This window comes from Capra hircus, chromosome 2 (genome assembly GCF_001704415.2).
Source record: "Capra hircus breed San Clemente chromosome 2, ASM170441v1, whole genome shotgun sequence".
NCBI lineage: Eukaryota > Metazoa > Chordata > Mammalia > Artiodactyla > Bovidae > Capra > Capra hircus.
In genome coordinates this window covers 9057410-9085176 of record NC_030809.1, presented here as the reverse complement: position 1 = coordinate 9085176, position 27767 = coordinate 9057410, and the positions used below count along the sequence as shown (strand labels likewise).

Below are 27767 nucleotides of genomic sequence, written 5' to 3'. Positions count from 1 at the left end.
ATAAGAGGAGGGCAGGGAGTTTCTGACTACCCTGAACAAAATGCTGAGATTAGATAGTGGTGATGGCTGCGCAAGCTTGTAGTACACTAAAACCTCTGAATTGCATACATGTAAAACTGAATTTTATGTGAATTAAATCTCATAAAAACTCCCCTAAGGAGTAATACAGTACAGAATAAATAATTCTTAACTTTTTCCTACTTAAGTTTACAAGTAGATGGGCTACTAGTGGAAATTTTTAGAGACATTTGAAAGAGACAGACTTCTTGAGATAAAAGTGAGAGAAATGAATGCATAAGAAGTAATACAAATAGCCAATTATACAGCCAAGAGAGGTAAAAATGAATGTAGGCAGACAGAAGTAAAGAACCCAACACTGATACTTTCTACTTTCAAAGCTGTTTAAACTACAGAACAATTCATTCAACAAATTCAACATGTATTAAGTACAAGCATATGTCTTTTTTAATTGCACTTCACTTTACTGAGCTTCCTGACCACTTGGGGTACTCAGGGGCCAGCTTGCCTGCCAATGGACCAGACCTAGCGGCTGAAACTGGGACCCTTTTGTCCCTGGTCTCCTCCTGACGTAGGCAACTGGCCAGAGTGCCCCGATCGGTAAGGAACAAGAGACTTTATTGACCTTTCTCCCCTTCCCTCTCTCTTTCCTCTCCTTAACCCTTCCTATCCTTCCCTGTTTTTCTAGTCCCCCGGTCCTGGAAGCAGGAATCTGGTCGAAGGGCCCTCAGCTTGAGCTGAGGATTGGAGACTGATCACCTCCTCTTGGCAGAGAACTCAAATTCTGGTTCTGGTCTGGTCTGATTTCTGGTAGGGCCGAGTTCCAGTCCTCCCTTCTCTGGAGGCCCAGAGAAAAGTCCCATAATGCCTGGATATCTGTAGGTGGCAGGAGACGTCTGTAAGGCCACCCCTTTCGCCCCCTTCTCCCACCTCCTCCCCCTTCTTTCAACCTGGCTTCCTTTCCTCCCTTGAAATCTCTGACTTGGATCTGAAGTTCTAGAGATTGTATTCTTATATTTAAGGGCTTCCCTGGTGGCGCAGAGGTTAAAGCGTCTGCCTGCAATGTGGGAGACCTGGGTTCGATCCCTGGGTCGGGAAGATCCCCTGGAGAAGGAAATGGCAACCCACTCCAGTATTCTTGCCTGGAGAATCCCATGGACGAAGGAGCTTGGTGGGCTACAGTCTACAGGTCGCAAAGAGTCGGACATGACTGAGCGACTTCACTTTACTGAGCTTCACAGATTCTATTTTTTTAACAAACTGAAGATCTGTGGCAACCCTGGTGTCGAGCAAGTCTATGGATGTCATTTTTTTCCTGAAGCATTTGCTCACTTTGTGTGTCACATTTTGGTGATTCTTGCAATATTCCAAGCTTTTTCAACATTATTACATCCGTTATGGTGATCTGTGATTAGTGAACTTTGACATTACTATTTTAACTGCAGGAGTAGTAGAACTAGTAAGAGGACTAAAATTAGAAGTGGAGCCTGAAGATGTGACTGAATTACTGCAATCTCATGATAAAACTTTAAAAGATGAAGAGGTGCTTCTTATGGATGAGGAAAGCAGTTTCTTGAGATGGAACTACTTTCAGTGAAGATGCTGTCAAGACCGTCGAAATAACAACAAAGGATTTAGAATATTACATAAACTTAGTTGATAGAGCAGTAGCAGGGTTTGAGAGGACTGACTCTGGTTTTGAAAGAAGTTCCACCATGGGGAATATACCATTAAACAGCTTTGCATGTTATAGAAAAATTGTGAAAGGAAAAGTCAATCAATGTAGTAAACTTCACTGTTGTCTTATTTTAAGAAATTGCCACAGCGACCCCAACATTCAGCAACCATCACCTCATTCAGTCATCACCCATTAACATCAAGGCAGAATCCTCTACTGGCAAATTAGTAAAGAGATTACAAATCACTGAGGGTTCAGATGATGGTTAGCATTTTTTTAGCAATAAAGTATTTTTTAATTAAGGCATGTACATTTTTAAAAGACATAATGCTATTGCATACTTAAGGGAATACAGTAAAGTGTAAACATAACATATAATACTGAGAAACCAAAAAAATTTGTGTGACTCGATTTATTCTGGTGGTCTGGAACCCTACCCACAATATATCTGAGGTATGCCAGTCCTTAATACCCATCAAGCACTGTGCTAAAGATTCTATAGTATCATGTCTTATGTTTAATACTCACATCAAACCTATGAGGTAGTTACTAAGCCACCACAAGTTGGAGTTTCTGTCTCAGACATAGCCAGAACTGCAAGTCCCAAAGCACTTAGGAGCTGGGGCGGCGGCTGCTGCTGCTGCGTTGCTTCAGTCGTGTCCGACTCTGTGCGACCCCATAGATGGCAGCCCACCAGGCTCCGCGGTCCCTAGGATTCTCCAGGCAAGAACACTGGAGTGGGCTGCCATTTCCTTCTCCAATGCATGAAAGTGAAAAGTGAAAAGTGAAGTCGCTCAGTCATGTCCGACTCTTAGCGACCCCATGGACTGCAGGCTACCAGGCTCCTCCGTCCATGGGATTTTCCAGGCAAGAGTACTGGAGTGGGGTGCCATTGCCTTCTCCGAGGAGCTGGGGCAGCTCATATAATTTCTTCACTTTCCCACTGGTCACCACCCAAGCTCTATTTCCCAAGTTGCTATCCAAGAACTAGATTTTGACTGTTGTTAAGTATTCCTCTTTTGAAGAATTATAATCTTAGTGTGGAATACATTTGACAGCTGTTGAGAGAACCACATCAAGACAGGAGAGGATTTGAAGGGATACACAGACAGCGGACACAGACACACTAAGAATCTCACACCATTACACTATTTCCATTGCCTTGATCATTCACTGAACCAGATCTAAAGAAAAGCCAAATCCTTGCCAAGATGTTGCCTTTACAAAGGAGTCCTGAAACACACCACACCATCAGATTATTATAAAACATACAAGGCCTAAGGGCAAGAAATGAAGCATGGTTATCTTAATCGTCCTTGTATCACCACTCCTCCCTTCCTAGCACACAGTATTCAATTCATCAACCAAAATTTACTGAGTGCCTATTTGCCTGGCTCTGTGCCATGTGGTGGAAGTAGACTGGTGCAGACGACAAACAGGGTTCTGATCCTTCCGTTTAATGTGCTGAACACCCTCTATTGAATAAATAAGCTTCAACACACTTTATGTGCATCCAGAGAACCAGCTCCTCCCTGTCTACAGCAGGGATCCTCAATCTTGGTACTACTGATACTGGAGTCGGTAAGTCTTTGATGTAGGGCTGTCCTGCAGGTTGTTCAGCAGCACCCCTGACATCTACCCATCGGATGCCAGGAACAATCCCAGAGTTGTGAGAACCCAAAACGTCTCCAGACACTTAAATAGCTTGTGGAGGGGGAAGCAAAACCGTGCGGGCTCAGAAACTCCATCCTAGCGCCTTCACGAGCGCTCTCGGTCCCTCCGACCTTCCTTCTCTATTCATGCTCCAAATCTTGGCTCAGACTTCGCTTCCTCCGGCAGGGCTCCCCGCCCCCTCAGACCTGTTGGTGCCTAGGGTTCCGCGCTCCGTACTTCTCCACCCGGCACAACCACCCGGTTGACGTCTCCTCTCCCAGGGCTACGCGCTCCTAGAGGGCAAGGAACTTCCCTCCCGCCGTGCCCTGGCGACCGGGACCGGGACTGTACCTCACAGAGGTCCCGCAACTGCTGTGGAATGAGGGATGGAGAGAGCAAGGCGATGAAAGCGGGGGGCGTTATTTCAGAAAGCCGGGGCGTGAGAGACCCAAGGCGGGCAGCTCAGCCGCTCTGCGCATGCTCTTCGCTCTCCCTCGGCCCCCCACGGAGGCAGGTCGACAGTGCCTGAGGCTCTGCCGGGGCTCTCCAAGGAAGGCACAGGGTTTGTCAGTCCAATGAAGGCCCGGGAGAGAGGACTTACGTGGGCTTGAAAGCGGGCAGCAAAACCCCTCACTCAGGAACACCAACCGCGGCGACCGCGTCTGCCACGGACAGCGGCTCGGCCCCCTCACCTTGCTTAACGGCCGTTAACACACCCGCCAGGCCGCGCGCCGCGCGCTCCGCCCAGGCCCCGCCCCTTTCTGCCCATCTGCGACCAATCAGAAGTAGGGTCGCGCGGGTGTCCCGCCCTTGCACGCCGCCCTCGGCGCGGGGAACGGACGGATCTCTCTGCGCATGAGCCAGTCGCGGCTCTGTGCCGTCGCCCCAGCCCCTCTGCTGGTCTCGCTTCTGGGCGGAGCGCTGCTCACCGGGCCCTGAAGTGGCCTTCTTGGGCCTGTGCAGATTGAGAAACTGGGCGCAGCTCATTCCGGGATCCCAGCCTACTCCCATTCCTCACCACCTATCAGTACTCCCACCTGAAACAGGGGGTCACATTGTGACCCGGAGTTAGGCTGTGGTCGGGGTCAGGACTTGATCTGGTTTACATAACAGGCCATGGTCAGTCTGTGACCAGGAGTCAGATTGAAGGGTATGGGATCAATTTTGCCTCCCTACTCAAACGTCCTCCGCTCTCATTTATATTTTAATGGAGATTTTTGGCGCTAATTTCAGAGAATAGTCACAATTTTCAACACAGTTTAAGTTCAGTAGCTTCCTTTTAACTTTATTTTGTTTCATTCTGTTTTCTTTTTGAGATATGTAAGCATAATATAGTCAATGGTATTTCCCCCTTATACTTTGGAATATTTTCTTTTTTTTGCCCCAGCCTGTGGCTTGCAGGATCTTAGTTCCAATCTTAGTTACCCTACCAGAGATTGAACTGAGCCCTCAGCAGTAGAAGCCCCAAGTCCTAGCCATTGAACTGCCAAGGAATTCCCTAGGATATATTTTATTTTAGTTATTTTAAAATATTTTTATTTATTTATTTGGTGGCTTAGTTGTGGCACATGGGATCTTGAGTTGCAGCATGAGATCTAGTTCCCTGACCAGGGATCAAATGTGGAGCCCTGCATTGGGAGCACAGTCTTAGCCACTGGACCACGAGGGAAATCCTGACTGGATATATTTTAAGTGTGGGCAAGGGTTAATACCTTTGTCAACAGGGCTATTTAAAAGCTCTCTCTACTCCAGACTCATAAAGTAAATATAAATTCCCAATGAAATGTAATTAATTGTACCAATTTAATGTGTGTGATTTTTATGTACATGAAAAAATATGGATTGATCATTTGACTTAATTTTTTTTCTGGAGCTGTTAAATCATTAAATAATAAGAAAAGATTTTGCAAATGAAATGTTAAAGACTTTTAATTTAGTTGCTTGTAACAACATATTTCCCCAAGAAATTAATTTCTAAAATGATTATCAGTCAGTTCAGTTCAGTCTCTCAGTCGTGTCCGACTCTGCGACCCCATGAATCGCAGCACGCCAGGCCTCCCTGTCTATCAACAACTCCTGGAGTTCACTCAGACTCAATGTCCATCGAGTCGGTGATGCCATCCAGCCATCTCATCCTCTGTCGTCCCCTTCTCCTCCTGCCCCTAGTCCCTCCCAGCATCAGAGCCTTTTCCAATGAGTCAACTCTTCACATGAGGTGGCCAAAGTACTGGAGTTTCAGCTTTAGCATCATTCCTTCCAAAGAACACCCAGGACCGATCTCCTTCAGAATGGACTGGTTGAATCTCCTTGCAGTCCAAGGGACTCTCAAGAGTCTTCTCCAACACCACAGTTCAAAATGATTATAGATACAAATAAAAGCAGTATTTTTTAAATGAAACAACAAAATAGGCATAGGGCCTTCTTGGGATTTTGTGAAAGTACCACCTCTGTCCGCCTCTAAAGCCTGTCCTGCTTTGTGGTTCACACAAAGCAGTGGTGCTTCCTGCCTTCAACTATCCTCTCTGCAGGGTCAAAGCCTGTGTTTTGTGTGCTGTTGAATTCCCAGTAGATTCCAACCTGTTTTTGAATGAATAAATCGTAGCACACTGTTGCCTATATCCACCCTCTGTTAGGAAAGGGGAGTTAATGAGGCTGGAAATAATGATCAGAATAATATTATATTCATACCGGCGGTGCTGTGCTTAGTCATTCAGTCGTGTCTGACTCTCTGCAATCCCATGGACTGTAGCCCGCCAGTCTCCTCTGTTCGTGGAATTCTTCAGGCAAGAATACTGGAGTGGGTTGCCATGCCCTCCTCCAGGGGATCATCCCAACCCAGGTCTCCCACATTGCAGGCAGATTCTTTCCCATCTGAGCCACCAGGGAAGCCCGTGAGTACTGGAGTGGGTATCCTATCCCTTCTCCAGGGGATCTTCCTGACCCAGGAATCAAACTGGGGTCTACTGTATTGCCAGCAGATTCTTTACCAGTTGAGCTACCAGGGAAGCCCTATTTTGACACATTAAATCCTAATTCTGAAATTGAATAGTTCTTGCTCATTCTGCAGAAGAAAGGAGTCTTGGAACCAGTTGGCCATGGCCCAGCAACTCAGCTAGAATGAGAGTCATGGAGTCCCCATGTTGAAGCAAAGATCATCTGGTCAAATTCTTTCATCTTACAAATAGAACCGAGACCCACGGAGAACAAAGTTACTTCTCACCTGTATGTACACACACACACACGCGTGCACACATGCACAAACACATACACCATTCCTCATAAAGCCGCGAAGCTTTGTGGTCTGATAACAGAAAAGGAGTCAAATAAAGTAGGAAAGTTCTGTGTTGTTTATTGGCCATAACCTTTGCCTACACCTTACCATATTGAGCAGTCCAAAGCTACCCTTGGAAGAGTTCCAGAGATGGGAAGGGAAGGTGAAATGAAGCACACTGCCCAAGGTTCAGTGGTCACAATCCTTACCAGACAGTTTAGTAAGTCACACATGGATTCCATCTTCACCCCCAACCTGTTTGGTCCCTAACAAGAGGACAGACTAGTTGCCTTCCCCCATATCTTCCTCAACCCTACCCTTGCCTCAGGCCACTAAACTAAAGGCTAAGGACTAGAGCTTCGGGGGAGTATCTGGATAGGATTTTATCCTAGCATCCAGCCTATCACCGTGAGAAGAAAGATGGCCATCCAGGATCCTGCAGGAAAGAAAGAAATGATTTTAAAGCAGAATTAGGTGGCTTTGTGAGCCTGGGAAACATTTTAGGCTTAAACACTCTACTGTGGAGATTATTTAGTAAGTCATTCAGGCATTCTTTCAACAAGCTTTCCTGGGGCTCCCTGTGTGGCCCTGAGCACTCAGACAGTTGGAGAGCATCACTGACTCAATGGACATGAGTGTGAGCAAACCCCAGGAAATAGGGAAAGACAGGAAAGCCTGGCATGCTGCAGTTCATGGGGTTACAAAGAGTTGGACACGACTTAGTGACTGAACAACAGCTGTGCGGCAGTTCCACTGCTGGTCTGGGGGTGAGACGGATGGAGATACAGAGATGAACTCTCCAATCATTGTGGACTCCACTCAACCCCCTCACTTGTTATTACCTTCCTGGCCTTGTATCTTGACATTTCAACCCCTACTCTAAATCATTTCTGGATAGCCTCAGGTTCTGATAAGGGATAAAACATTATGACTACAAACAGTCCCCAAATGACAACTATGCCATGTATAGCTGAGAAAGCTAAGACTTAGGGTAAATAACTTCTCCCAAGTCCCATGCTATTGAGCAGAGATAAGATCCAAGACCAGCCAGTGTGCATCCCCAGACCCTGGTGCAGCCCTCAGAACTTTGTCATGGCAATCCCTGGGTACCAACCTGCCAGACTCCTGGGGCTGGAGGCACTGGACTCTGAAACCACAAAAGAAGAAAGATTAAGCTTAAACTTTTTAGGCTTAAACACTTTACTCTGGGGATTATTTAGTGTCATTTATGCATTCTTTGTGGAGAAGGAAATGGCAACCCACTCCAGTATTCTTGCCTGGAGAATCCCAGGGACAGAGGAACCTGGTGGGCTGCCGTCTATGGGATTGCACAGAGTCGGACACAACTGAAGCGACTTAGCAGCAGCAGCATGCATTATTTGATTAAGCAAAAGGACCATTTCTCAAAGCATGGGCTCAGAAGGTTGTGAGGATGAACCTTCTGCCTCTAAAGAATGGACTTACTAAGAAGACCCTCACTTTCCTGTGAGGATCAGAGCTTTGAAAGGTTGTCACCAAACAGAGAAAAGGGAGAGATGGTTTCAGACTAGCAGGAGGGTTTACAAAAGCAGACTGGCACAAGGGACAAACAGACTAGGTGAAAATGGGTCTGGGGTGGGCAGAAAAGATGAGAATTTGAAGAAAAACGTTTAATGAATGAGAAAAGGAACCAGGATGGGGTGAGAGAGGAGACCTCTCCAGAGCAAAGGAGTTGAGGAGGAGGACACGGACTAGAATTGAGGGAAGAGTGTGGTAGGAAGAGGTGAAAGGGTTGGCATCTCAGAAAGGGTCAGTGGGGAAATCTGGAAGAGGAGCCACGGAGGCCCCCAAATGAGCCAGTTACCACTTAATCGAATGGGCCCGAACACCAGCCAGCCAGTGCCGCTCTCCCGGCCATCCCGGGCTGAGATCTCCCAGGCTCGACTCCTCCCAGGTGGACTGTTCTTTCTACAGGTCTGTGGGGACAAAGCAGAAGGGTAGCAACATCTCTCTCCGCCCTTGCCTGGTCGGGCCTTTGCCCGAGATGCCCAGGTTGCCCCAGTGAATTCACCAAAATCCTGCCCTTTAGGTCAATCTACAGGCCCCTTGCCCTGGGCAGGCTAGGCCAGGCCCCAGCACCACCGTCCTCCAGGCCCCACCTTAGTCTCCCCCTCGGGGTGAAGGAATTGCGGGGAGCCCAGCTCCCCAGCTAGCCGCCCGCAGCTGTGGCCCGTGGAGCACCTAGTCCTGCCCGCTCACCGGTGGACACGGGCGTCCTGCCTGCTTGTCACACAGGGTCACTCGGCTGTGCAGGTAAAGTGCATCGCTGGGCAAGAGGTGGAACGGGTTGAAGGCCAGTTTCACCTCCAGGGAGGCCCCGTTGGCCCTCGGGCCCTCCAGCAGCCGTTTGCTGACCGGGCAGCTGTCGGGAGAGGCAGTGCCCCCCAAGGTTAGGAGCCCAGGCAAACACTGATGCCCCCTTTTTGGCTTGTCCAGTGTGGGTGTACATGCTGGGTCTCATGAAGAAAATTCACACCCATTATTTCATTGTATTCTCACATCAGTCATAGGAGGAAGACAATACTTTTGCCCCTCTCCTCTTTCTTTACTTCTTTCTCTCCCTCTTTTTCTTTCCTTCCCTCCTTGTCTCCCTCTCCTTCCCTTCATTTCTCTCCTCCTCTCTTTCCCTCCATCTCTCCCCTTTTTCTTTCTTTCTCTTTCCCTCCTTCCTTTTTTTAAAAAAAACATCTTTTCTCTCCCTCTGTCTTTTCATTTCTTCTCCTTCCTCTCTTCTATTATTATTTTGATGATGTGGTGGTAGTAACTTAAGGCAAGAGGACCTTTTATTTTTATGTGTGTTTTTCTAAGGCCCTCCCCTTTCAGTAAAGTGCGCTTCTTCACTGGACATAGTTCATCAGTGATCACTTATGAGCTGCTGCACGTTAAAAAAAGGAAACCTCAGCTACTGGTGGCAAACTCTGACAGACGCAGAAAATTGTGAGCTCAGGGATTCAGAGGTAGTGGCCTGAACTGTTCATGGGGTTGTCATGGTGACTTTTTTGAGGTGACAATAACCTAAATGTAACCCCTTCACTATAACTGATAACACTGGGATACAGTCCGTGCAGAGTCCATGGGCAGACAGTCCATGGTGCTTGGGAGAAAGTTCACTCAGGGAACTGAGTGAATGAAACAGACCAAACCTCCTATTCTCTTGTGGGTAAGAGGAGACACACAATAAGTAACTTAATAAAAAAAGAAAAGTAAATGAGCCCATGTAACATAGTATATAATAGAAGGTGATAAATAGAAGAAATAGGGATCTAGACTGGATGAGTGGAGGATAGTTGCAATTTTAAATAGCAAGGATGGGGTAGGCTTCATTGAAATGGTGTCCTTTAAGTAAAGACTAAAAGGATGAGAATTTTCCATATAGGTACCAAGGCGTTGAGGATTCCAGGAAGAGAAAACAGCCAATGTAAAAGCCTAAGGGAGAGCAAATTATCTTCCCACTAAATTACCTGTCCCCACAGATGCTACCTCCTATGGGCATTAGGGAATCACCTCTATGACCTCTCTCCCTTGTACTTTCTGAAGCCCATGTAATCTTTTTATACCCTGGGGTCTTTACTCCAGGACTCAAGCTTGCTTGCTCGCTCAGTTGCTTCAGTCATGTCTGACTCTTTGAGACACTATGGACTGTAGCCCGCCAGGCTCCTCTGACCATGGGATTTCCTGGGCAAGAATACTGAAGTGAATTGCCATGCCCGCCTCCAGGGGATCTTCCCGACCTAGGGGTCTAACCTGAGTCTCTTGTGTCTCCTGCATTGGCAGGCAGGTTCTTTACCACTAGTGCCACCTGTGAAGCCCAGTATTTTTCACCCTTGGGTCTTTATCCCTGGTGGCTCAGATGGTAAAGCGTCTGCCTGCAATGTGAGAGACCCAGGTTCGGGAAGATCCCCTGGAGAAGGAAATGGCAACCCACTCCAGTACTCTTGCCTGTAAAATTCCATGGATGGAGGAGCCTGGGAGGCTACAGTCCACGGGGTCGCAAAGAGTCAGATACAAATAAGCGACTTCACTTTCACTTTCTTTATTCCAAAACTCAAGCTTACTATCAATAAAATCCGTTCTAGTTTCCCCCCTAGATGGTCCTTTTCTTTTACTTCTTTTATCTTTGGCTGCATCACGTGGCTTGTGGGATCTCAGTGGTTGGAACTGAACCTAGCTCCACGGCAATGAAAGTGCCAAGCCCTAACCACTGGACTGGGAATTCTGTCCTTTTTTTCTTTTAAAGATGAGGAAACGGAAGCTTAGAAAAGCTAAGTAGGTTGTCCAAGTTCCTTCAGGTAGAAATCTGGATGCCGTGCCACCCATACCCTTAATCACTAGGTTCTCTTTTCTCCAACAAAGGAGCTTCCCTGGTTGCTCAGATGGTAAAGAATACGCCTGTAATGCAGGAGACCCGGGTTCCATCCCTGGGTGGGGACGATCCCCTGGAGAAGGGCATGGCAACCCACTTCAGTATTCTTGCCTGGAGAATTCCATGGACAGAGGAGTCTGGCAGACTACAGTTTATGGGGTCACAAAAAGTCAGACATGATGGGGTCACAAAAAGTCAGACATGATGGGGTCACAAAAAGTCAGACATGATTCACTTTCACTTTCTCTTTCCTCCTGACAAAGGAAGAATTGCATGGTAGAACGGATTTGGTGGTGTTTCAGAACCAGGACTCTGGAAGAATGAGTAGAACAGCATTATGTCCTTAGTCTAGTCATTAAATTCTGAACCCTCTAATCCTCTCATTTTTAAAGTGGGGAAATAATACTTCACAGGGGTTTTTCAGGAATAAATGAGGCAATGAATGATTCACTGTGCTCTGCGAAGACTTGTTAATAATAATGAAATAAAATCAGGAGGCAGAAGACATGTCCTTCCCTTGACCATGAGCTGTTGAGGGTAAGGACTTGAACCACCACTTAGCAAGGTCTACCACTTACGAGTTGTCTGAACTGAGCCTAAGTTTCTCCATCTATAAAATGGGAATGAAAATATAACTATCTCATACAGTATGTTGTGAGCCTTATGTGAATTAATATATGTGAAGTGATTTGAACAGTGTCTGTTCAAATGTCAAATATATTACGTACTGTATTGTACCCTGAAATGTTACCTTTGTTTTCGTTTTTTACTTTTATGACTGTAAACCCTCAGTAATTGTTTGAGGAAAGACGACAAGGAATGAGCCATTAATTGGCTATAATCTTGTATAGGATTTTATTTCCCATTGCCTTAATTTACTCATCTGAAACATGGAAATGATAATAATCTTTGCATTTTTTTCAACAAACATTCACCCAGCACTTACTTTCTCCTCCTGTTTATATACTAGCAATACAGAGAAGGGTAACAGGACCTGTGCGCTTGGGTATAAAACCACCCAGCCCAAGCTACGGTCCAAGAGCTAGAGCAGCAGTGAAAGGAGGTTGCCAGGTCCCCATGGGTACTTACCTGTCCTTCACAAAGTAGTGGGTGGCCTTAACAGCACCAGTCCTGGAGATGTTGGTGCTGGCGAAGACCTCATTGACCACCAGGGCAAATCTATTTGGGTCACTGCTTGTCGCTCTGAGGACTACGTAGAGAGGCTTGTGAAGGGGAGCTGGTCTGTTCCCAAGTGGAGATGAGCACTGAGGGTCTGTGTAGATGCCCAGGATGACGATGGTGTCCCCAGTGCCCAAAATATGGATGGTAATATATCTGGAGAGGGATGGCAATAAGACTCTCACTACGAAACCCTAGAGGCAAGGGGTATTACTCACCCTCTGCCTTGTACCTTAGTTCACGGAGCACTGGTAGCCACAGAGAAGGAGGGGAAGGGAAGTGTTAGTCGCTCAATCATTCCAGCTCTTTGTTAACCCCATGGACTGTAGCCTGCCAGGCTCCTCTCTCCATGGAATTCTCCAGGCAAGAATACTAGTGTGGGTAGTCATGCCCTTCTCCAGGGGATCTTCCCAATCCAGGATTCAAACCTGGGTCTCCTGCATTGCAGGCAGATTCTTTATTGTCTGAGACACCAGGAAAGCCCATGGGAAGGGAGCGGAGGGGCAAGTTTGCTAACCTTCCTCCTGGACCTCCTAAAAAGTGAGGGGCCACATCATAGATCTTCAGACCCCAGGGCCCTTGAAGATATCTGAGCCATCCTACCTCAAGGTAATTTATATAAACAACTCATAATGTATCACTTCATAAATCATCTTTTTCTTCCACTAATACTTTGAATCTCAGTCCAAGAGGTACCTATGATTGCTGGGTGGGCATGGCAGGGGGAACCAACATCCGGAGGGTGTTGACTCCTTTTGTGTCAATTATAGGTCGCAGTGGGAACTCTGCAGGGCCCAGCCAGAGGGGCAGCTGATGAAAAGGAACTCACGTGAAAGAGACTACTGGGTTGGGGTGAGTGACATTCAACACCAGAGCATACGTGCAGCTGAGGCTGAGCATCATGGCGTCGGTTTTATTGGCAGCATCAGGGTGAGATTTCAGAAGCTGCACCTCCAGAGTATAAAGGGCATGGCTCTTGTTGATCTGGAGAAACAGGGAGGCGCCATTACCCTCAGATCTCCTGGGGAATCTTCACCTTCCATCGTTGTTTGTTGCAAGTTGCTTATTTAAACAAGAGGAATGGCCAAAGCCTGGACCTCTCTGGCAGTCCAGTGGTTAAGATGTTGCTCTTCCCCTGCAGGGGATGCGGATTTGATTCCTGGTGGAAAATCCCACAGCCAAAATATAGGGGGGAAGAAAAGAGTAATGGCTAAAGTTTACTGAGCATGGGTTATATTCTAGGCACTGTGGTCTGAATGCAACTCTGTGAGGAGGGGTCCATTGTTAGTCCCATTTTACAGAAGGGTAAACTGAGGCTTATTTATTTGACTGCACAGTGCACCTGCAGGATCTTAGTTCCCCAACGGGGATTGAACCCAGGCCCTTGGCAGTGAAAGCGCAGAGCTCTAACCATTAGATGGCCAGGGAATTCCCAAAAGAGTAAACGGAGGGTTAGAAAGTTAAAAGATTTGCCCAAAGCAACTGACAAAGCCAGAATTCAACATCTCACTGATCCCAGAGCCCATGTTCTTAACCTCTGTGTCAGTGGTTCTCAAATTTCAACATGCATTTTAGAATCTCCTGGAAAAAAAAAGAATCACTGTGGAACTTGTTAAAATTGCTGATGCCTGGTCCTTATCCCAAGATTCGGATATTTTTTTGATATTTCATTGTTTCCCACAGGATTTCTTAAAAACAAATCAAAATGATTTGTCTTATTGCTATAAATCAAGCAGTTTATTTTAAAAAGAACACAGAGAATTCTAGGGGCAAAGCCATGGACTTATCTATTACATGTTGAAACTGTCGACTCTGTGCTGTTGACTTAGGCAAGAGAACCCATCTGTGGGTGGCCGAACTAGATACTGGAAGAACGACATCACCCACCTTACCCCACCATTATAACAAACTCTGGTTTTCAAACTGAGCCCAGAAAGCTCCAGAGCCTCTTTGAAGGGGCATTAAAGTCTACCTATGTGTTAGGGGGAAGCTGACCCAGCAGGGGACTCTTCCTCCGGCTGCATTCAATCAGAGCTGCTCTATTTTTATATATTTCTTTTTATGTTTGGCTTTTCATAAGAGCCCTTTCCAGGAAAAGAAGTAACAGCACAGTGAGCAGTTAGGAGCACAAGCCAGCTCAGTTAATAACTAACTATGTGACTTGGGATAATCCCTCAGCTTCTCTGAGCCTTAGATTGCTCCTCTGTAAAACTGAAACTTCACAGGATTTTTGTGAAGATTTAGTGAGACATTGCATATAAAAAAGATTCTGACCCACAGCACATGGTACACAGTATGTGTGTGTCAATCAGTCGTGTCTGACTCTTTGTGACCCCATGGACTATAGCCATTCTCTAGGCAAGAATACTAGAGTGGGTTGCCATTCCCTTCTCCGGGGGATCTTCTCGACCCGGGGATTGAACCAAGGTCTCTTGCATTACAGGCAGATTCTTTAACATCTGAGCTACCAGGGAAGCCCAGCACACAGTAAGAGATTAATAAATACTGGTTGTGGTTGTGGTAGTTATTATTTTAAAGGATTCTGTGGCTGACAAGTTTGGAAATCAATTTTCCCAATCCATCAAACATGGCACCATTTATAAGGGCATTCCTAATCTGATGAGAGACAACATGGTCTCTTCCCCCAAGAGACTAGTCTGATTGCTAAGACTTGACTTCATTCCAGAGAATTACCCTTCATTTTCATTGAAATAAAGTCACAACTGGTACCAGTCATTCATTTCCCAGTCCCTCCCCTGAAGCACACGTACAGCCCAGCTTCCTGTCAGAGGATCCCTTCCAGATTACTCACAGAGAGGTGAAGTCCACAGGAGCCCTCTTTCTTCTCCACGGTGAAGGCCTGGGCTCTGCGACCCTCCTCTAACTTGCTGACACTGGAGCATCCTGAAAAGGTGCCTTCCCCAAGGATCCAGTGGCGAGTCTTCAGGAAGCAGCTGCTCAGGACCACCTCAATTTCCTGTGGCTGGCAGCGCAGAGCCACCAATGCCCCGGATAGTTCTGTAGGGGGATAAGAGCCAGGACAGAGCTTCCTGAGGCTCCCGGGGTGATGCCATGGGCCAGGGGTACTAGTTCTAATCTGGGGGTCCAACCCATAGCCACTCCCTTAAAGAGTTTCCCTCATGGGAGGAAAGACCCCTCTGCCATGATTGCACTGGGGACCCTAATCTCTGGCCTTAGCTGATCCACTCAGAATCTGTTTCCCAGGAACTGAGCCTGAAAGGAGGCACTAAAGCTTGAGAGTTGCAAGGCAGCCCTCTCCTGCCTTGTGGGCTGAGATGCAGGAAGAGCCAGTGTTTGGAGAGAGGAACAAAGCAGTTGCAGGTACCGAAGGGGGTGAAGCAAGACTAAGAGAGGAGAGAGGGGTGACTCGCTGGCTGCCACCACATCCAGAGTTCCAAGTCCCTGGGGACCCTGGCTGGAGCCTACCCTTGGGCTCCATGAGACACCTTTGTAATAAATTCTCCTGTTTGCCCTTCTCCAACCCATTGGCTTCTGTTACTTGCTTGGCAAGATTATTTGAGGAGATAATAGTTTGCTTTGTTCTTTGATTTCCTTCTTATTCCAACAGGTAACCTGGACCTTGGGGGCTTTGAGGGACCTAAACTGTCTGAACTCAATAGCTCTTTCTGTCTTGTAAAAGCCTAAACTCCTGAAGAGACAGCCGAGGGAGGGAGGGAGCTCATTGAGAGTCAAGACAGAGAGGATGCATCTTCACGTCCTTTTCAGGACTTCTTAGCTTCACAAGGCAACAAAGTTTGCTTTGTTCCATGTTTTCAGTTTTTTTAATTAATTAATTAATTATAGTTAAGCCGATTAGCATGGGTCTTTCTGCCCCTGGCACCACACGGTGCCCTGACACATGTCAGGCACCATGTTTGGGGTGATGAAGGAGAAGCTAATATTTAAGCCTTCTGTTCTTTCTGTGATTGCGCTTTCCACACTTGCTGTTGAATTTGGGATGAACCGCTCACAGTTAGTCATTAAAAGTAAAATATCATGGAAATACTAAACATTTCTGGACTTGCTTTATTACTTTGAATTTAAAGATTTTGTTTCCTTTTTTTAAAAAAAAAAAAAAAAAAGCTCCTTGATTCTATCTTAGCAGACATGTTCGGTCAGAGGCATGGGCTGCAATATCAGAGCTGGTGCTTTGGAAGTTCCCAAGGGGTCTAGCGGTGAAGACTCTTGTGCTTCCGCTGCAGGGGGTGTGGGTTGGATCCCTGGTTGGGGAATTAAGATCCCACATGCTGCATGGCATGGCAAAAAAAAAAAAAAAAAAGAGTAGTCTTTTTTAGAAAAATCAGAGTTTTATTAAATTTAAGTATTGGGGGGGAGGTTAGATTTATTTCCACTGTAGGGGGCATATGTTTGGTTCCCAGGACCCAGCTTTAGCCCTGCCAGAGGCTGAGCCTGAGAGGTAGTTGCATTGCTACTCACACAGGAAGATCCTGTGACCTCCACCTTTCTATAATATCTGCTACACTTGTCTTGCCTCAACAAGACTTTTCCCCATTTCCCTGCTTAGCCCTCCAGGCCTCTGCTGGGGTTTTATCTTTGGTAGCTCATCATCTGCTCCCCCCAGGAAGGCTTAATCTCAGATCAGTCGTTGGAATCCTGGGGGCTGGGGGTTGATGACTTGCCCATTCTACCCCTGCTGTAGACCGTATGTTTGCACCACCAGCCCCAAATCCATATGTTAAATCCAAATATCCAATGTGACCTTATTAGGAGGTGATTAGGTCATGAGAAGGCAATGGCAACCCACTCCAGTATTCTGGCCTGGAGAATTCCATGGACTGTATAGCCCATGGGGTCGCAGAGAGTCGGACATGACTGAGTGACTTTCACTTCACTTAGGTCACGAAGGGAAAGCCCTCATGAATGGGAATGGTGCCCTTACAAAAAGGACCCAAGAGAGCTCCCTTGCCCCTTCCATCCTGTGAGGGCACTCTAAGAGGACAGCTGTCTGACCAGGACGTGGGCCCCACCCAATCCAAAGCTACCAGTGCCTTCATCTCAGACTGTCAGCCTCCAGAAACGTAAGAAATAAGTTTCTGTTGTTCATAAGCCAACCTATGCATGGTATTTTTGTTATAGCAGCCCAAACTAAGACAAATTCACATGTCTAGCTACGCTTGCTCTCACTGGAAATCACCTCTGCCCAGGTAGACTCTTTAGATGTCAATGTCTGACCAAACCTCACTAGCTCTCCCATATCCTTTGGACTTAGCTCCTCTGGGCCTTCACAGAGCTGTGGAGAGTTCTTAGCTGCACTGTCGGGAGTTCCTCAGACTTACCTGAGTGTGCGTAGTAGCTGTTATTGCACATACAACCTCCGCTGTCAGCTAGGTGCTCATCCAAAGCACAGATTTCTGCTCCAGGACTCCTGGGGTGTTTGGGGGACACTTGACTGACTGCAGTCCTGGTAGAGGATTTTGTTGTCCCTGGGGAGATGGGAGTAAGGGTTGTTGAACGAGCAGCTGTTGTCTCGGGTGACGGGGTCGTGGCAGTACCAGCACTGGGGGCTGATTCCCTTGGAGAGGAAGGTGTTTGCATGACGGTATTGTGATGTCTTTCAGACTTTGTGCTTATCGTGGAGGATGTTGTTAGGGTGGAGGGTGCAGCTGTAGTTACCCCTTCCTGAGCCCCAGGTATGTTTGTTCCAGGAAAAGTTGTCTCCAGGGTGGTCATGGTTAGTGAAATGGTGTGAGTAAAGGCACGAGTGGTCACAGGTAAAGATTCTATCGCATCAGTGGTTTTGTCCAATGTTGCTCGGGAAGTTGTAGCTGACATCTCAGAGACAGTGGTTGTTATGGACCCTGATGACGTAACGTCAATGCCCGATGTGTTTAAAGCCGTTGGAGTTGTGATCGTGGCTAATTTTGAAGAGTCAGCTGCCACTGATGACCCCAGTCCATTGGCTGCAGAGCTTGATGTGAATGGGGCTGCAGCTGGAGCACTCTGGTTCTGTTCCGAGGGGTTTGCTGTTGTGGCCATGCTGGATGAGGCTGTGCTCCTGGATGTCCCTCCCTGGGCCTTCAGTGTGGAAGTCATCACGGAATTTGGCAGTGTCGTGCCCTCAGAGGTGGTGCTGATAACCGTACTTAATTTCTCCTCCTGAGTCTCATGTGTTGGGCTTGTCTGCTCAGTGGATCCAGCAGAGCTGCCGGTTGGTGATGAAATTAGAAGAGCAGCTGGTGTCGCATGTTGCTGGGACTCGGACATTGCTGTCCTCCCGATTGTTGGTGAGGCATTAGATGAAACTGCAGGGCCATCGTCTCTCCCACTGTTGGCTGGGGCTGAAGTTGTGGAGGAGTACTCTGTAGTTCCCAAAGCTGCAGAGTCATTCATGGAGGTTGCTGTAATTGACCCCCAGGTTGTCATAATGCCTATAAAACAAACAAACAAAAAGAAACCAATCGACCTGTTTCCTCCACCAATCCAGATGTTCTCACATTACCAAATATCTTTATTGCAAGATTCAATAAAGTAATATCAACACCAACTATATTATTACTGGCTTGCACCATTTATGTGCCAGCTCTGTGCTACATTTATTTTCTTGGGCTCCAAAATCACTGCAGATGGTGACTGCAGCCATGAAATTAAAAGACACTTGCTTCTTGGAAGAAAAGCTATGACAAACCTAGACAGCATATTAGAAAGCAGAGACATCACTTTGCCAACAAAGATCTGTATTGTCAAAGCTATGGTTTTTCTAGTGGTCATGTATGGATGTGTAAGTTGGACCATAAAGAAGGCAGAGCACCAAAGAATTGATGCTTTCACATTGTGGTGCTGGAGAGGTCTCTTGAGAGTCCCTTGGACAGCAAGGAGATCAAACCAGTCAATCCTAAAGGAAAGCAACTCTGAATATTCATTGGAAGGATGGATGCTGAAGCTGAAGCTCCGATACTTTGGCCACCTGATGCTAACAGCCAGTTCATTGGAAAAGATCCTGATGCTTGGAAAGATTGAGGGCAAGAGGAGAAGGGCATGACAGAGAGTGAGATGGTTGGATGGCAGCACTGACTCAACGGACATGAATTTGAGCAAACTCTGGGAGATAGTGAAGGACTGGGGAGCCTGGCGTGCTGCAGTCCATGGGTCGCAAAGAGTTGGCCACAACTTAGTGACTGAACAACAAGGGTGTTAATAGATCTGAGCTGATGCATGCCAGGGAGAGCTAATTTAATTAACTCTGGCAACTGTGTCTCATTATACTTAAAGACTATTCCAGAGACAAGAGTCAGCAAAAGATGGAAATCTTTGATTTCTTTTTACTACGTTCATCACCTGTTTATTATTAAAGTAGCTTCTCACATATTTTTACTTACATGCATATGTATGAGAAGAAGGCAATGGCACCCCACTCCAGTACTCTTGCCTGGAAAATCCCACGGATGGAGGAGGCTGGTAGGCTGCAGTCCATGCGGTCGCTAGGAGTTGGACACAACTGAGCGACTTCCCTTTCACTTTTCACTTTCATGCATAGGAGAAGGACATGGCAACCCACTCCAGTGTTCTTGCCTGGAGAATCCCAGGGACAGGGGAGCCTGGTGGGCTTCTGTCTATGGGGTTGCACAGAGTCGGACACGACTGAAGCGACTTAGCAGCAGGAGCAGCAGCATATGTATGAGCATGATCTTTGATTTCTTAATACCTTTTTTGATGTGACTTTCATACTGCATTGAATATGATTTTAATATTTAAAGATACACTTTTTTTTTTTTTGCAACCTGACCCCTAATTGAAAGCCAAATGCTTCATTTACTGCAATAGCAGTCAAAGATAGTTTTGACAACCTTCAGTTTTCACCTTGTCTGAGTAAGGTGCTGTTCCAATGTGCAAGCCTTGGCACACTGAATCCTCACATCTACCCTGAGGTAAGGACTATTATTTCTATTTACCAGATGAAGAAACTGAGGCTCAGCCAGGGGAAGGCATCTGTGCAAGGTCGCACGGCCAGGAAGTGGTGGCACTGGATTTGAAACCAGATCCATCAGACTCCAGAGCCCAATGTCCTCCCTACTATGCTGCACTGTTTCACAAAAACACAGCTTTATTCTCATGGCTGAGCCAGCTACCCTCTCTAGAGAAAAAGGCCCAAATCAGTTACACTAAGCTGTATCCCTTGGAAACCTCCCTCTCTCTCCTGGGCAATGGGCAGAAATAGGCCCATCACCTGATGCCCTGTCATCGTAACCTTGGCAGTTGTCAAGGGACTAATTCAGAAAAGAGGTGACCCAGCCCAAGGTGATGGGCTTGTCCTTCCCACAGTTAGCTCTGAACCTTCTCCCCAACCCCACCCACATCTGGCATCTGCTTCTTCCAACCCTCACTTTCTTCTTTCCCTGAAGAGAGCTACGGGGTTACAAAAGGACAGGAGTGCTGGCCAGGATGAACGAAAAGAAAAGCTAGGCTCTGGACCTGGCTCTGTTACTAACATGCTGTGTAATATTGGGGAAGACCACAGCTCTCTCAGTCCTTGCACATCCCACTAGCACAGTGAGGGACTTGGACTTAGTATCGCAAGACCTCTCAAAACCCTAGTGATCCATAGGTCTGTTTGCAGCAAAATTCCAAGCTGAAATGAAGAGAGATCCTGCTACGGGGGTCTCGAGTTTTTATTTTCAGGGACAGATGTTTCCACTGGATCTGGTTTTATGTTTTTTTCCATGTGGTTAACCAGTTGTCTCTGCCCACATTGGAGAAGTCTGTCCTTTCCCTACTTTGTCAGGCTACCTGTTGCTATGCATCGAGACTGATTTCCCTGCTCTCTCATTCCCTTGGTTCACTTGTCTATTGCTGCGACACCTCATTATCTTACTGTTACTTTAACATAAGTCTCAGTATCAGGTAGAGCGAGTCTCCCATCTTGCTCTTCAAAGGTACCTTGGCAATTGTTGGCCTTTTGTTCTCCCTCATAAGTACTGGAATCTACATATCAGCTTTTGAAAAAAAAAAAAAAAAACCATTGTGATTTTGATTGGAAGTGTGTTGCAATTAGAGGTTTGCTAAGAATTTACATGTTTATGACATGGAGGCCTCCTGCCCATAGCAGCTCCTTTGAGAAGCAATGGAACCTGGCCTGGACTCCAAAGTCAGACTTGGGACAGACTCCTAGCACTGTGGTGAGCAGACAAACCACTTCATGTCTCTGAGTCTCAGTTTCCTCAACTGTAAAACAGCAGGGATAAGAGTGCCTACTTCAGGCACTCATAAAGATTAAATGAGATAATACATAGGAGGCACTTGGCACAGTGCTGAGCATACAGTAGGTGCTCAGTAAGCAGAACCTGCTGCTGGTAATGACTTCCCCTTCTGTGCCTCTCACCAAAACTGGTATCTGCTTCCTGGGTATTATTTTGCCAAGGAAACACCCGGTCTTGGAAAAAGTCGTGACTCGGGGGACTGACGGCACATGCAGCTTCCTGACAGCTCCCCATAGCTTCCCTCGTGCTGCCCCATGAACTCAGGATCCAGGGCTGCACTCCTCCGCTGGGCTCAGTGAGACATTGCGGGGGGCAGTTGGAGTAGGGCAGGGGAGGGCAGCAGGGGTCCAAGCCCCTGCAAGGGCCCTCAGTTCTAGACCAGATTGAGAGGGAACTAACCTACTGAAGCCCCTAGCTACTGGCCCAATGCAGATGGAAGGACAGACAGAAAAGGGGAGACGGCTGAGATGACAGATGAAATGGAAGTAGACGAGGATAACATCTTGAATGAGGATGGGCAGGCAAAGCCAGGAGCTCTTTGGAGGTCATCCCATCATGTTCCTGCCCTGCCCCCCAAGCTCATGGGTGCCCTAAGCCTTCAGATCATTTAGGGGTGGGTTGGAGATGGCTATGCTCACATAAGTTCTTCCTAGGGACAGACACTAACCCATCTTCCACCACCTGCTTCCCCTCCCCAGTGAGCCAGAAGACAGGCTGAGAGAGCCTCCAGAGAAGGATGGATGGAAAGGGTGTGTGTGGATACTCACCAGGAAGATGGAGGGCTCCGTCCCCAATTAATAACAACAGCAGCAGCAAAAGCCACTGTCCGCCCATCGTTCTGCTGGTTGATAGTCCCGGAGGTCACTGGCAAGGAGTCCTGGTCCAAACCGAGGCACAGACAGCAGCTCCAAGACAGTGAGGAACTGCTGGCGCTGGTGCCACCTCCCACCTGCCTGCGGAGGGTCCCACCCCTGCCCTAGTGGTCCAGACTCCTTCCCAGCAGGCCCCAGGGGGCTTTTCAGGGCTGGCAGCCATGCCGATAGGAGGGAATGAAGGGTGGAGTTTCCCATCAGCCACAATCAGTGGGCCTCTGGGGATTCCCATTCCAACTGGTGACTGTCCCCAAGGCCCCTAATTGTCAGGGTACGCTGAACAGCTGGGCAGAACTCTGGGCCTTGCAGCCTTTCTCTCACATAACAGCAGGGAACCTGAGTCTCAGTCACATGGCTGATCTCATCAACTCCCAACTCCAAGGAGTTGAGCTCTGGCCATTTGATTTTAGAGCAGGCATTCAATCTTATCCTCTCCCGATTGCACCGATGGGCAAAATGAAGCCTGGTGACTTGCCCAAGAATGAGAGTCCATCAAGGCAGCTCTCCACAGTGTCCTCCACCGCCACAGCTTTGTCAGACTGCATTGCCTAGCTCAGGGACCTGCTGTGGCTCTCAGTGGTCTTACTGTGAAGGTCCCAAAGAGGTCTCACAGGTCCCAAGTTCTCTACCAGACTCCATTCACCTGACCCTCAAATTCTTCCTGCTGCCTTCCAGGAAGCTTCCATGTTCTTCTCCTCCAGAGAGCCTGCCAGAACTCACATTTCATTCTCCATTGACCCAAAATGGAGTTTCCTGTACCTGCATGACTTGGTCAGTGGTGACCCCATGAGACTAGAGCTCTCCAGAATGAGGACCAGTGTTTTATACCTTCAGACAGAGAGAGAGGGTAGGTGTTTCCATCAGAGAGGCACTCCCAACCCTGAATACCAGACTTTCACCCCCCAAATTTAGGACCCTAAGGCAGGAATTATCTCTCTACCATTAAGTCAAAATTTTTCAGGCTGTAGATTCTCTCTCCCATTAGACTGGAAGCTCTGGGGGACAGTCAGTTACTCCCCCGTCTGGCGAAAGAGGCTTTTGAGGGGGCAAGGCTGCCCCCAAAGGTTTGGAGGTCTACCAGTCAGACACATTGATCCCAACACAAAACTTTATTGTTGATACACGATACCTGGCCCCACCGGCCTCATCTTTCTCCTCTTGGTACTTGGGCCCACTCAGACCCCATGTAGTTCTGGTCTAGCAGGGGACCAGGGATGCCCATCCTGAGGGCAAATCCTGGCTGCCTTGGCCAGCAGCCCTTTGTGGGCTCATCCTTGCTGTAAGGCTCCCACTCTCATTCACCATCCTTCTCCATCTGTGCTCCTCTGGACCTGGGGCTCACAGGCCCAAGTCCTAGAGACACTGCCCCCTTCCATCCCTAGGCATCTGCCCAGGTGTAAGGCAGAGGATGGGCTCAGGCCAGGATGCGCCACACCATGCCAGCAATGCAGGAAGACGCAGCGGCTGGGTGTGTGCTCATGCCCATTGGCTCCTGTACTGCCCTCTCAGCGGCTGGCCTTTCGTTTGTTAACATTTGTGTTGGATTCCTGAACCTGCAAACCAAGAGGTCTTCTTGTCAATCCGCCACCCCTGACATGGCAGACGCCCCCTTACTCCCCTCCTCCAGCTCAACAGCGGCTCATCCAGGCTTCCCAGGGAAGTCCTCCCCATCTAACTCTTGGTCTCCTCTCTGACCGTGGAGCTCTCCTCTCAGGCCATAGCACCCACAAAGCTCCGAGGTCAGATGGGATTGGAAGCAGAGAAGGAAATGAAATGTGTGGGAATGTGCTTTGTTCTATGGGGCTTCCCAGGTGGTGACAGGGGCAAAGAACCCGCCTACCAATGCAGGAGACGTGGGTTCGATCCCTGGTTCAGGAAGATCCCCTGGAAGGGGGCATGGCCTTTTTCTCCCTAGAATTTTCCTCCCTCAGGAGGCTGCTCCTCTTACATACCTGACAGGACCTGGGGGGTCCTATACCCACCGTGGTGGACCTAAGCATCTGCCACTAAGCAGGAACTGAGCCGCTCAAGTCCCCTTAAGAGGAAGCTTGAGGGTGCTGAAGGCCAAGATGGCTCAGTGTGCAGGGCCCTACAGGAGGGGCAGGGCCTCCCAGAAAAGCTGGAATCTAACCAGATGGGCAGTGACTGCTGGGGTGCCTGGGAGTCTAGAGGGGCGGGCCAGACCTTGAAAAAGTCAGAAACCTTGACCAAGGGGGTGGTAGCTGGCCTGGGTGAGCACTGATTGGGTAGGAGAGGGAAGCTGAGAAGCTGCACCTTTTTCCTGTTGACGAGCGCGGTGATCAAGTCTTGCTCGCGAGTCATCTCACGGATGTCCACAGAGGACCTGCTCTCCAAGGACATGTTCCACGACAAGTACCTCTGCATCAGCTCCTCCTCCTGCTCCTGGTTGAAGCGGATGGAGCGGACCTCGTCCACTATCCTGAAGGTGGAAGAGTGAGTGCGTTCCGAGGGAGGGGGTTGGGGGGGCGGCCCTTCCATCTCTTTCCTGGGGTCCAGCCCCATGCACCCTCCCCACCTCGACTCTGATAAAGACCCAGGCCAAGGCTCAAGGCCCTTTGTGAGATTACGAGATGTATATCCTGCACAGACAGGCTGGAGGGGAGCCTGGGCAAGTCACTTAACCGCTCTGGGTCCCAGGGTCCCCATTATCAATAAGGGCATGAGACCAGAAGAATCTGAGGGTCCACAGAGCCCTGCCTCCTGAGACTCTGGGGTTACCCCCAGTACCCGCCCTACGTGTTGAGCTCAGCGCGGATCTCCTTGTATTGCATCAGGTTCTCCTGTATCGCCTCGAGCACCAGGCAAAAGTTGTCGCATGTTCTTTCCGAGAGGTTTGTCAGGGAGCCCCCCATAAATGGCTCTTGGGGGACGCCAGACATCTCCGAACGGGCGACTGCACAGTGCACCAGCGGCAGCTTGTTATTCCCATTTCCCTTCCTGTCGTCTACCTGGGGAAGGGAGAACGGAGAGGGAAGGATAGCTTAGCCGGCACCCCCTCCCCTGGCGCCTTCCTGCTTGACTTCAGGGCAGATGAGTCTCAGGACGCAAGGGTTCTCACGCCCCTCGTTTCAGCTCCAACCAGTCTTAGCCTCCCTCCTTTACTGTGGGAGCCCAACTTGAAATGCAGAAGTCTGTCCCTCACCTCTGAAAATTCTCACCCCTTTTCACAACTTACTGCTTCCCCTACCTCCTGGTAAATCCTACCCAGCAAACTTCTGAAACCCTAACTGCTCTCAGGCCACAGGCCACAGCCCTCAGCACTTTACACAATACTCCCCACCTTTCGGAAGCTCTACCCCCAGATGAGTAATACTATAGCTAATGTTCATCGAGTTCTTACTATGTGTCAAGTACTGTTCATTGACCCATGAAATCCTCATAATAGCCCTATGAAATAAACAGAATTATTATCACTTCCATTTTATAGAAAAAGAAATTGAAGTTTAGATTGGTTTAAATGCCCTAAGGTCACCCAGCTGCTCACTTTCAAGTTGTCACAGAGAAAGATACCAAGGAACTCTACACGCTCAGAAGCCCCAGTTGGTGAATTGGCACTCAAAGTGGGGATTGCTGCCTTCAGGCCTCAGGCTTGGCTTTCTTTAGGCTCTCGAGTGTGTGAGCACACACACACACACACACACACACATACACACACTCTCAAGTTAGCACTCATACACTGTCCCCTTCCCCCCTCTGCCCTCCCTATCTCACTCACCTCACTGAAGGCTATTTGATGCTGCTGCCCCTGTTCTGCCTTCATCATTTGCTCCAGATTGGTGGTCACCACGACGACCAACAGGTTGATGCCAATGAAGGCACCGATGGTGATGAAGATGGCAAAGTAGATGGCGCCCCCAATCTCCACTCCGTACGCCCCTGTCTCCATCCTGGAGATGGCAGTCAGGGGCCCTATCACCTCCCTGGCCCTTTGGGCCTCAGTTTCTCCTCATCTACGAGATGGAGAAATTATCTCAAAGCCTACTGGGACTTCTGCCACCTCACTGCTGCTGTGCAGATCTAAGGCTCGACTCCTGATTGTCCCCACAGATGCTCTTGAATGAGCACCCGCTGCTCTGCCAGACAGTGGGCCGCCCTCAAGCCAGCCCTGCAAGGTGAGCATTCATACACCAGCATTATCAAATTTAATCTATTGGCTGTACTTTTATCATGTTATTTTATTATAACTCAGGTTTGTTATAGAAAAATCAGAGGGAAAATATATAGGAAAAAAAATCCCACCACTGTTAATACCTATTGCAAACCTCCCATAAAACATTTTCCCAAATAATAGCTTTTGCTCTCTTGCTACACGTGTGTGTGTGTGTGCACACAACGTCAGTCTCTACTAATCCTCAGAGCAACCCATGACATGGCTACACGTCGTATTATGATCTCCAGTTGGCACATGAGGAAACTGAGGCTCAGAAGGTTGCATGGCTAGAACAGTGGGGCAAAGACTCAAAAGCTCAGGCCACCTTCATTTCACATTCCATGACTTGTCCACTGCCTATAACGTAATGGGTAATGAGGGTAGAAGCCCCTTTACCAACTGGGCTTCTACTCTCACACGAGGAAGATAAAAGGAAATCAGTCAGTGGGACCCAGCCCCTGAAATGGCCTGGAACAAGTAGGATTTGGGCTAAATGGAAAGAAGTAAAGAACAGAACCCAGGCAGCCCACTGCGGCCAAACATGACCTTGGACAGTGGGTCTCAAAATGAATAAAATGAGACCTTACGTTCCCGGAGTCGAGGCAGGCTGGTGGGCTCCCGTGTGGACAGGGAGCTGCCTTGGGACCCTAGGTGCAACCACAGACCTGCTGCCCGGCCCAAGGCCAAGCTGCCCAACTGCTTAGCATGAAGGGAGACTGCAGTCCATGAACAAGACTGCAGCGGGACTTTGAATACATGGAGTTTCATAGGGACAAGGCTTCACATAGATTACAAAGCTAGAGGCCCCAGCCCCAGGAGTCTGCTTTTCTCCAGTTTAAAGCCCCAGGCACCACGCCTGCTTCCTGTCACCCTCACCCCAAGTCCTGGAGCCCCACTCCCACCTGAGACCCCTTCTCCCTCCTCAGGTGGTTTTTTTGCCCCTGGATGCCCCAGCCCCTCCCCGCCTAGCTCAGCTGGACTGGGGGCCCAGAAGCCCCAGGGGCACTCACTGAAAGTCACTGTAGATGTCCACCCAGCCATCCTGGGTGATGCAGATGAAGAGGGTATACAGGGCAACCTGCATGTTCTGGAAATGCATGGGCACGAACACACCAAAGAGAGTGACCCCAAACACGGAGAATACCTGCCGGAGAGATGGGAGACCCACCCCGGACTTCACCCACAGGCCTGGGACACAGGACATGCAAAGGAGCTGCCAGGGGAATCACAGGGAGGCAGGCCTCTCCTCCTCTCATCTCCAAACCCTCCTCCTCTCCGCTCCAGACA

General features: G+C 48.4%; 3 protein-coding genes across 5 annotated transcripts in view; all 3 read right to left on the bottom strand.

The window, feature by feature from the left end:
• Window positions 1-4086, bottom strand: part of CEP85 (centrosomal protein 85) — a 42961-nt gene extending 38875 nt beyond the window's left edge. The window contains 1 exon segment of the mRNA XM_005676818.3: window positions 3951-4086. The gene's annotated coding sequence lies outside the window, so the exon portion shown is untranslated.
• On the bottom strand, window positions 6674-19584 carry LOC102171110 (hyphal wall protein 1). The gene is made up of 9 exons (XM_005676819.3): window positions 19560-19584; window positions 17520-18611; window positions 15014-15219; window positions 13031-13185; window positions 12112-12357; window positions 8859-9021; window positions 8464-8575; window positions 7735-7767; window positions 6674-7056 (listed from the first exon to the last, which is right to left on the bottom strand). Exons 2-9 carry the CDS (start codon window positions 18604-18606, stop codon window positions 7004-7006), a joined length of 2055 nt encoding a protein of 684 aa, XP_005676876.2. The 5' UTR covers window positions 18607-18611; window positions 19560-19584; the 3' UTR covers window positions 6674-7003.
• CATSPER4 (cation channel sperm associated 4) overlaps window positions 23400-27767 on the bottom strand; it is a 17439-nt gene continuing 13071 nt past the window's right edge. For 2 of the 3 annotated variants that reach the window (XM_018056288.1, XM_018056295.1), the window contains 5 exons: window positions 27491-27624; window positions 26046-26217; window positions 25067-25278; window positions 24584-24749; window positions 23400-23862 (listed from right to left, as the gene is read on the bottom strand). In XM_018056288.1, the coding sequence (XP_017911777.1) occupies window positions 23815-23862; window positions 24584-24749; window positions 25067-25278; window positions 26046-26217; window positions 27491-27624 (732 nt within the window). In that variant the 3' untranslated portion in view covers window positions 23400-23814. Of the gene's footprint in view, window positions 23863-24583; window positions 24750-25057; window positions 25279-26045; window positions 26218-27490; window positions 27625-27767 lie in introns of those variants that run through there. The other variant, XM_018056302.1, reaches the window with a different exon arrangement.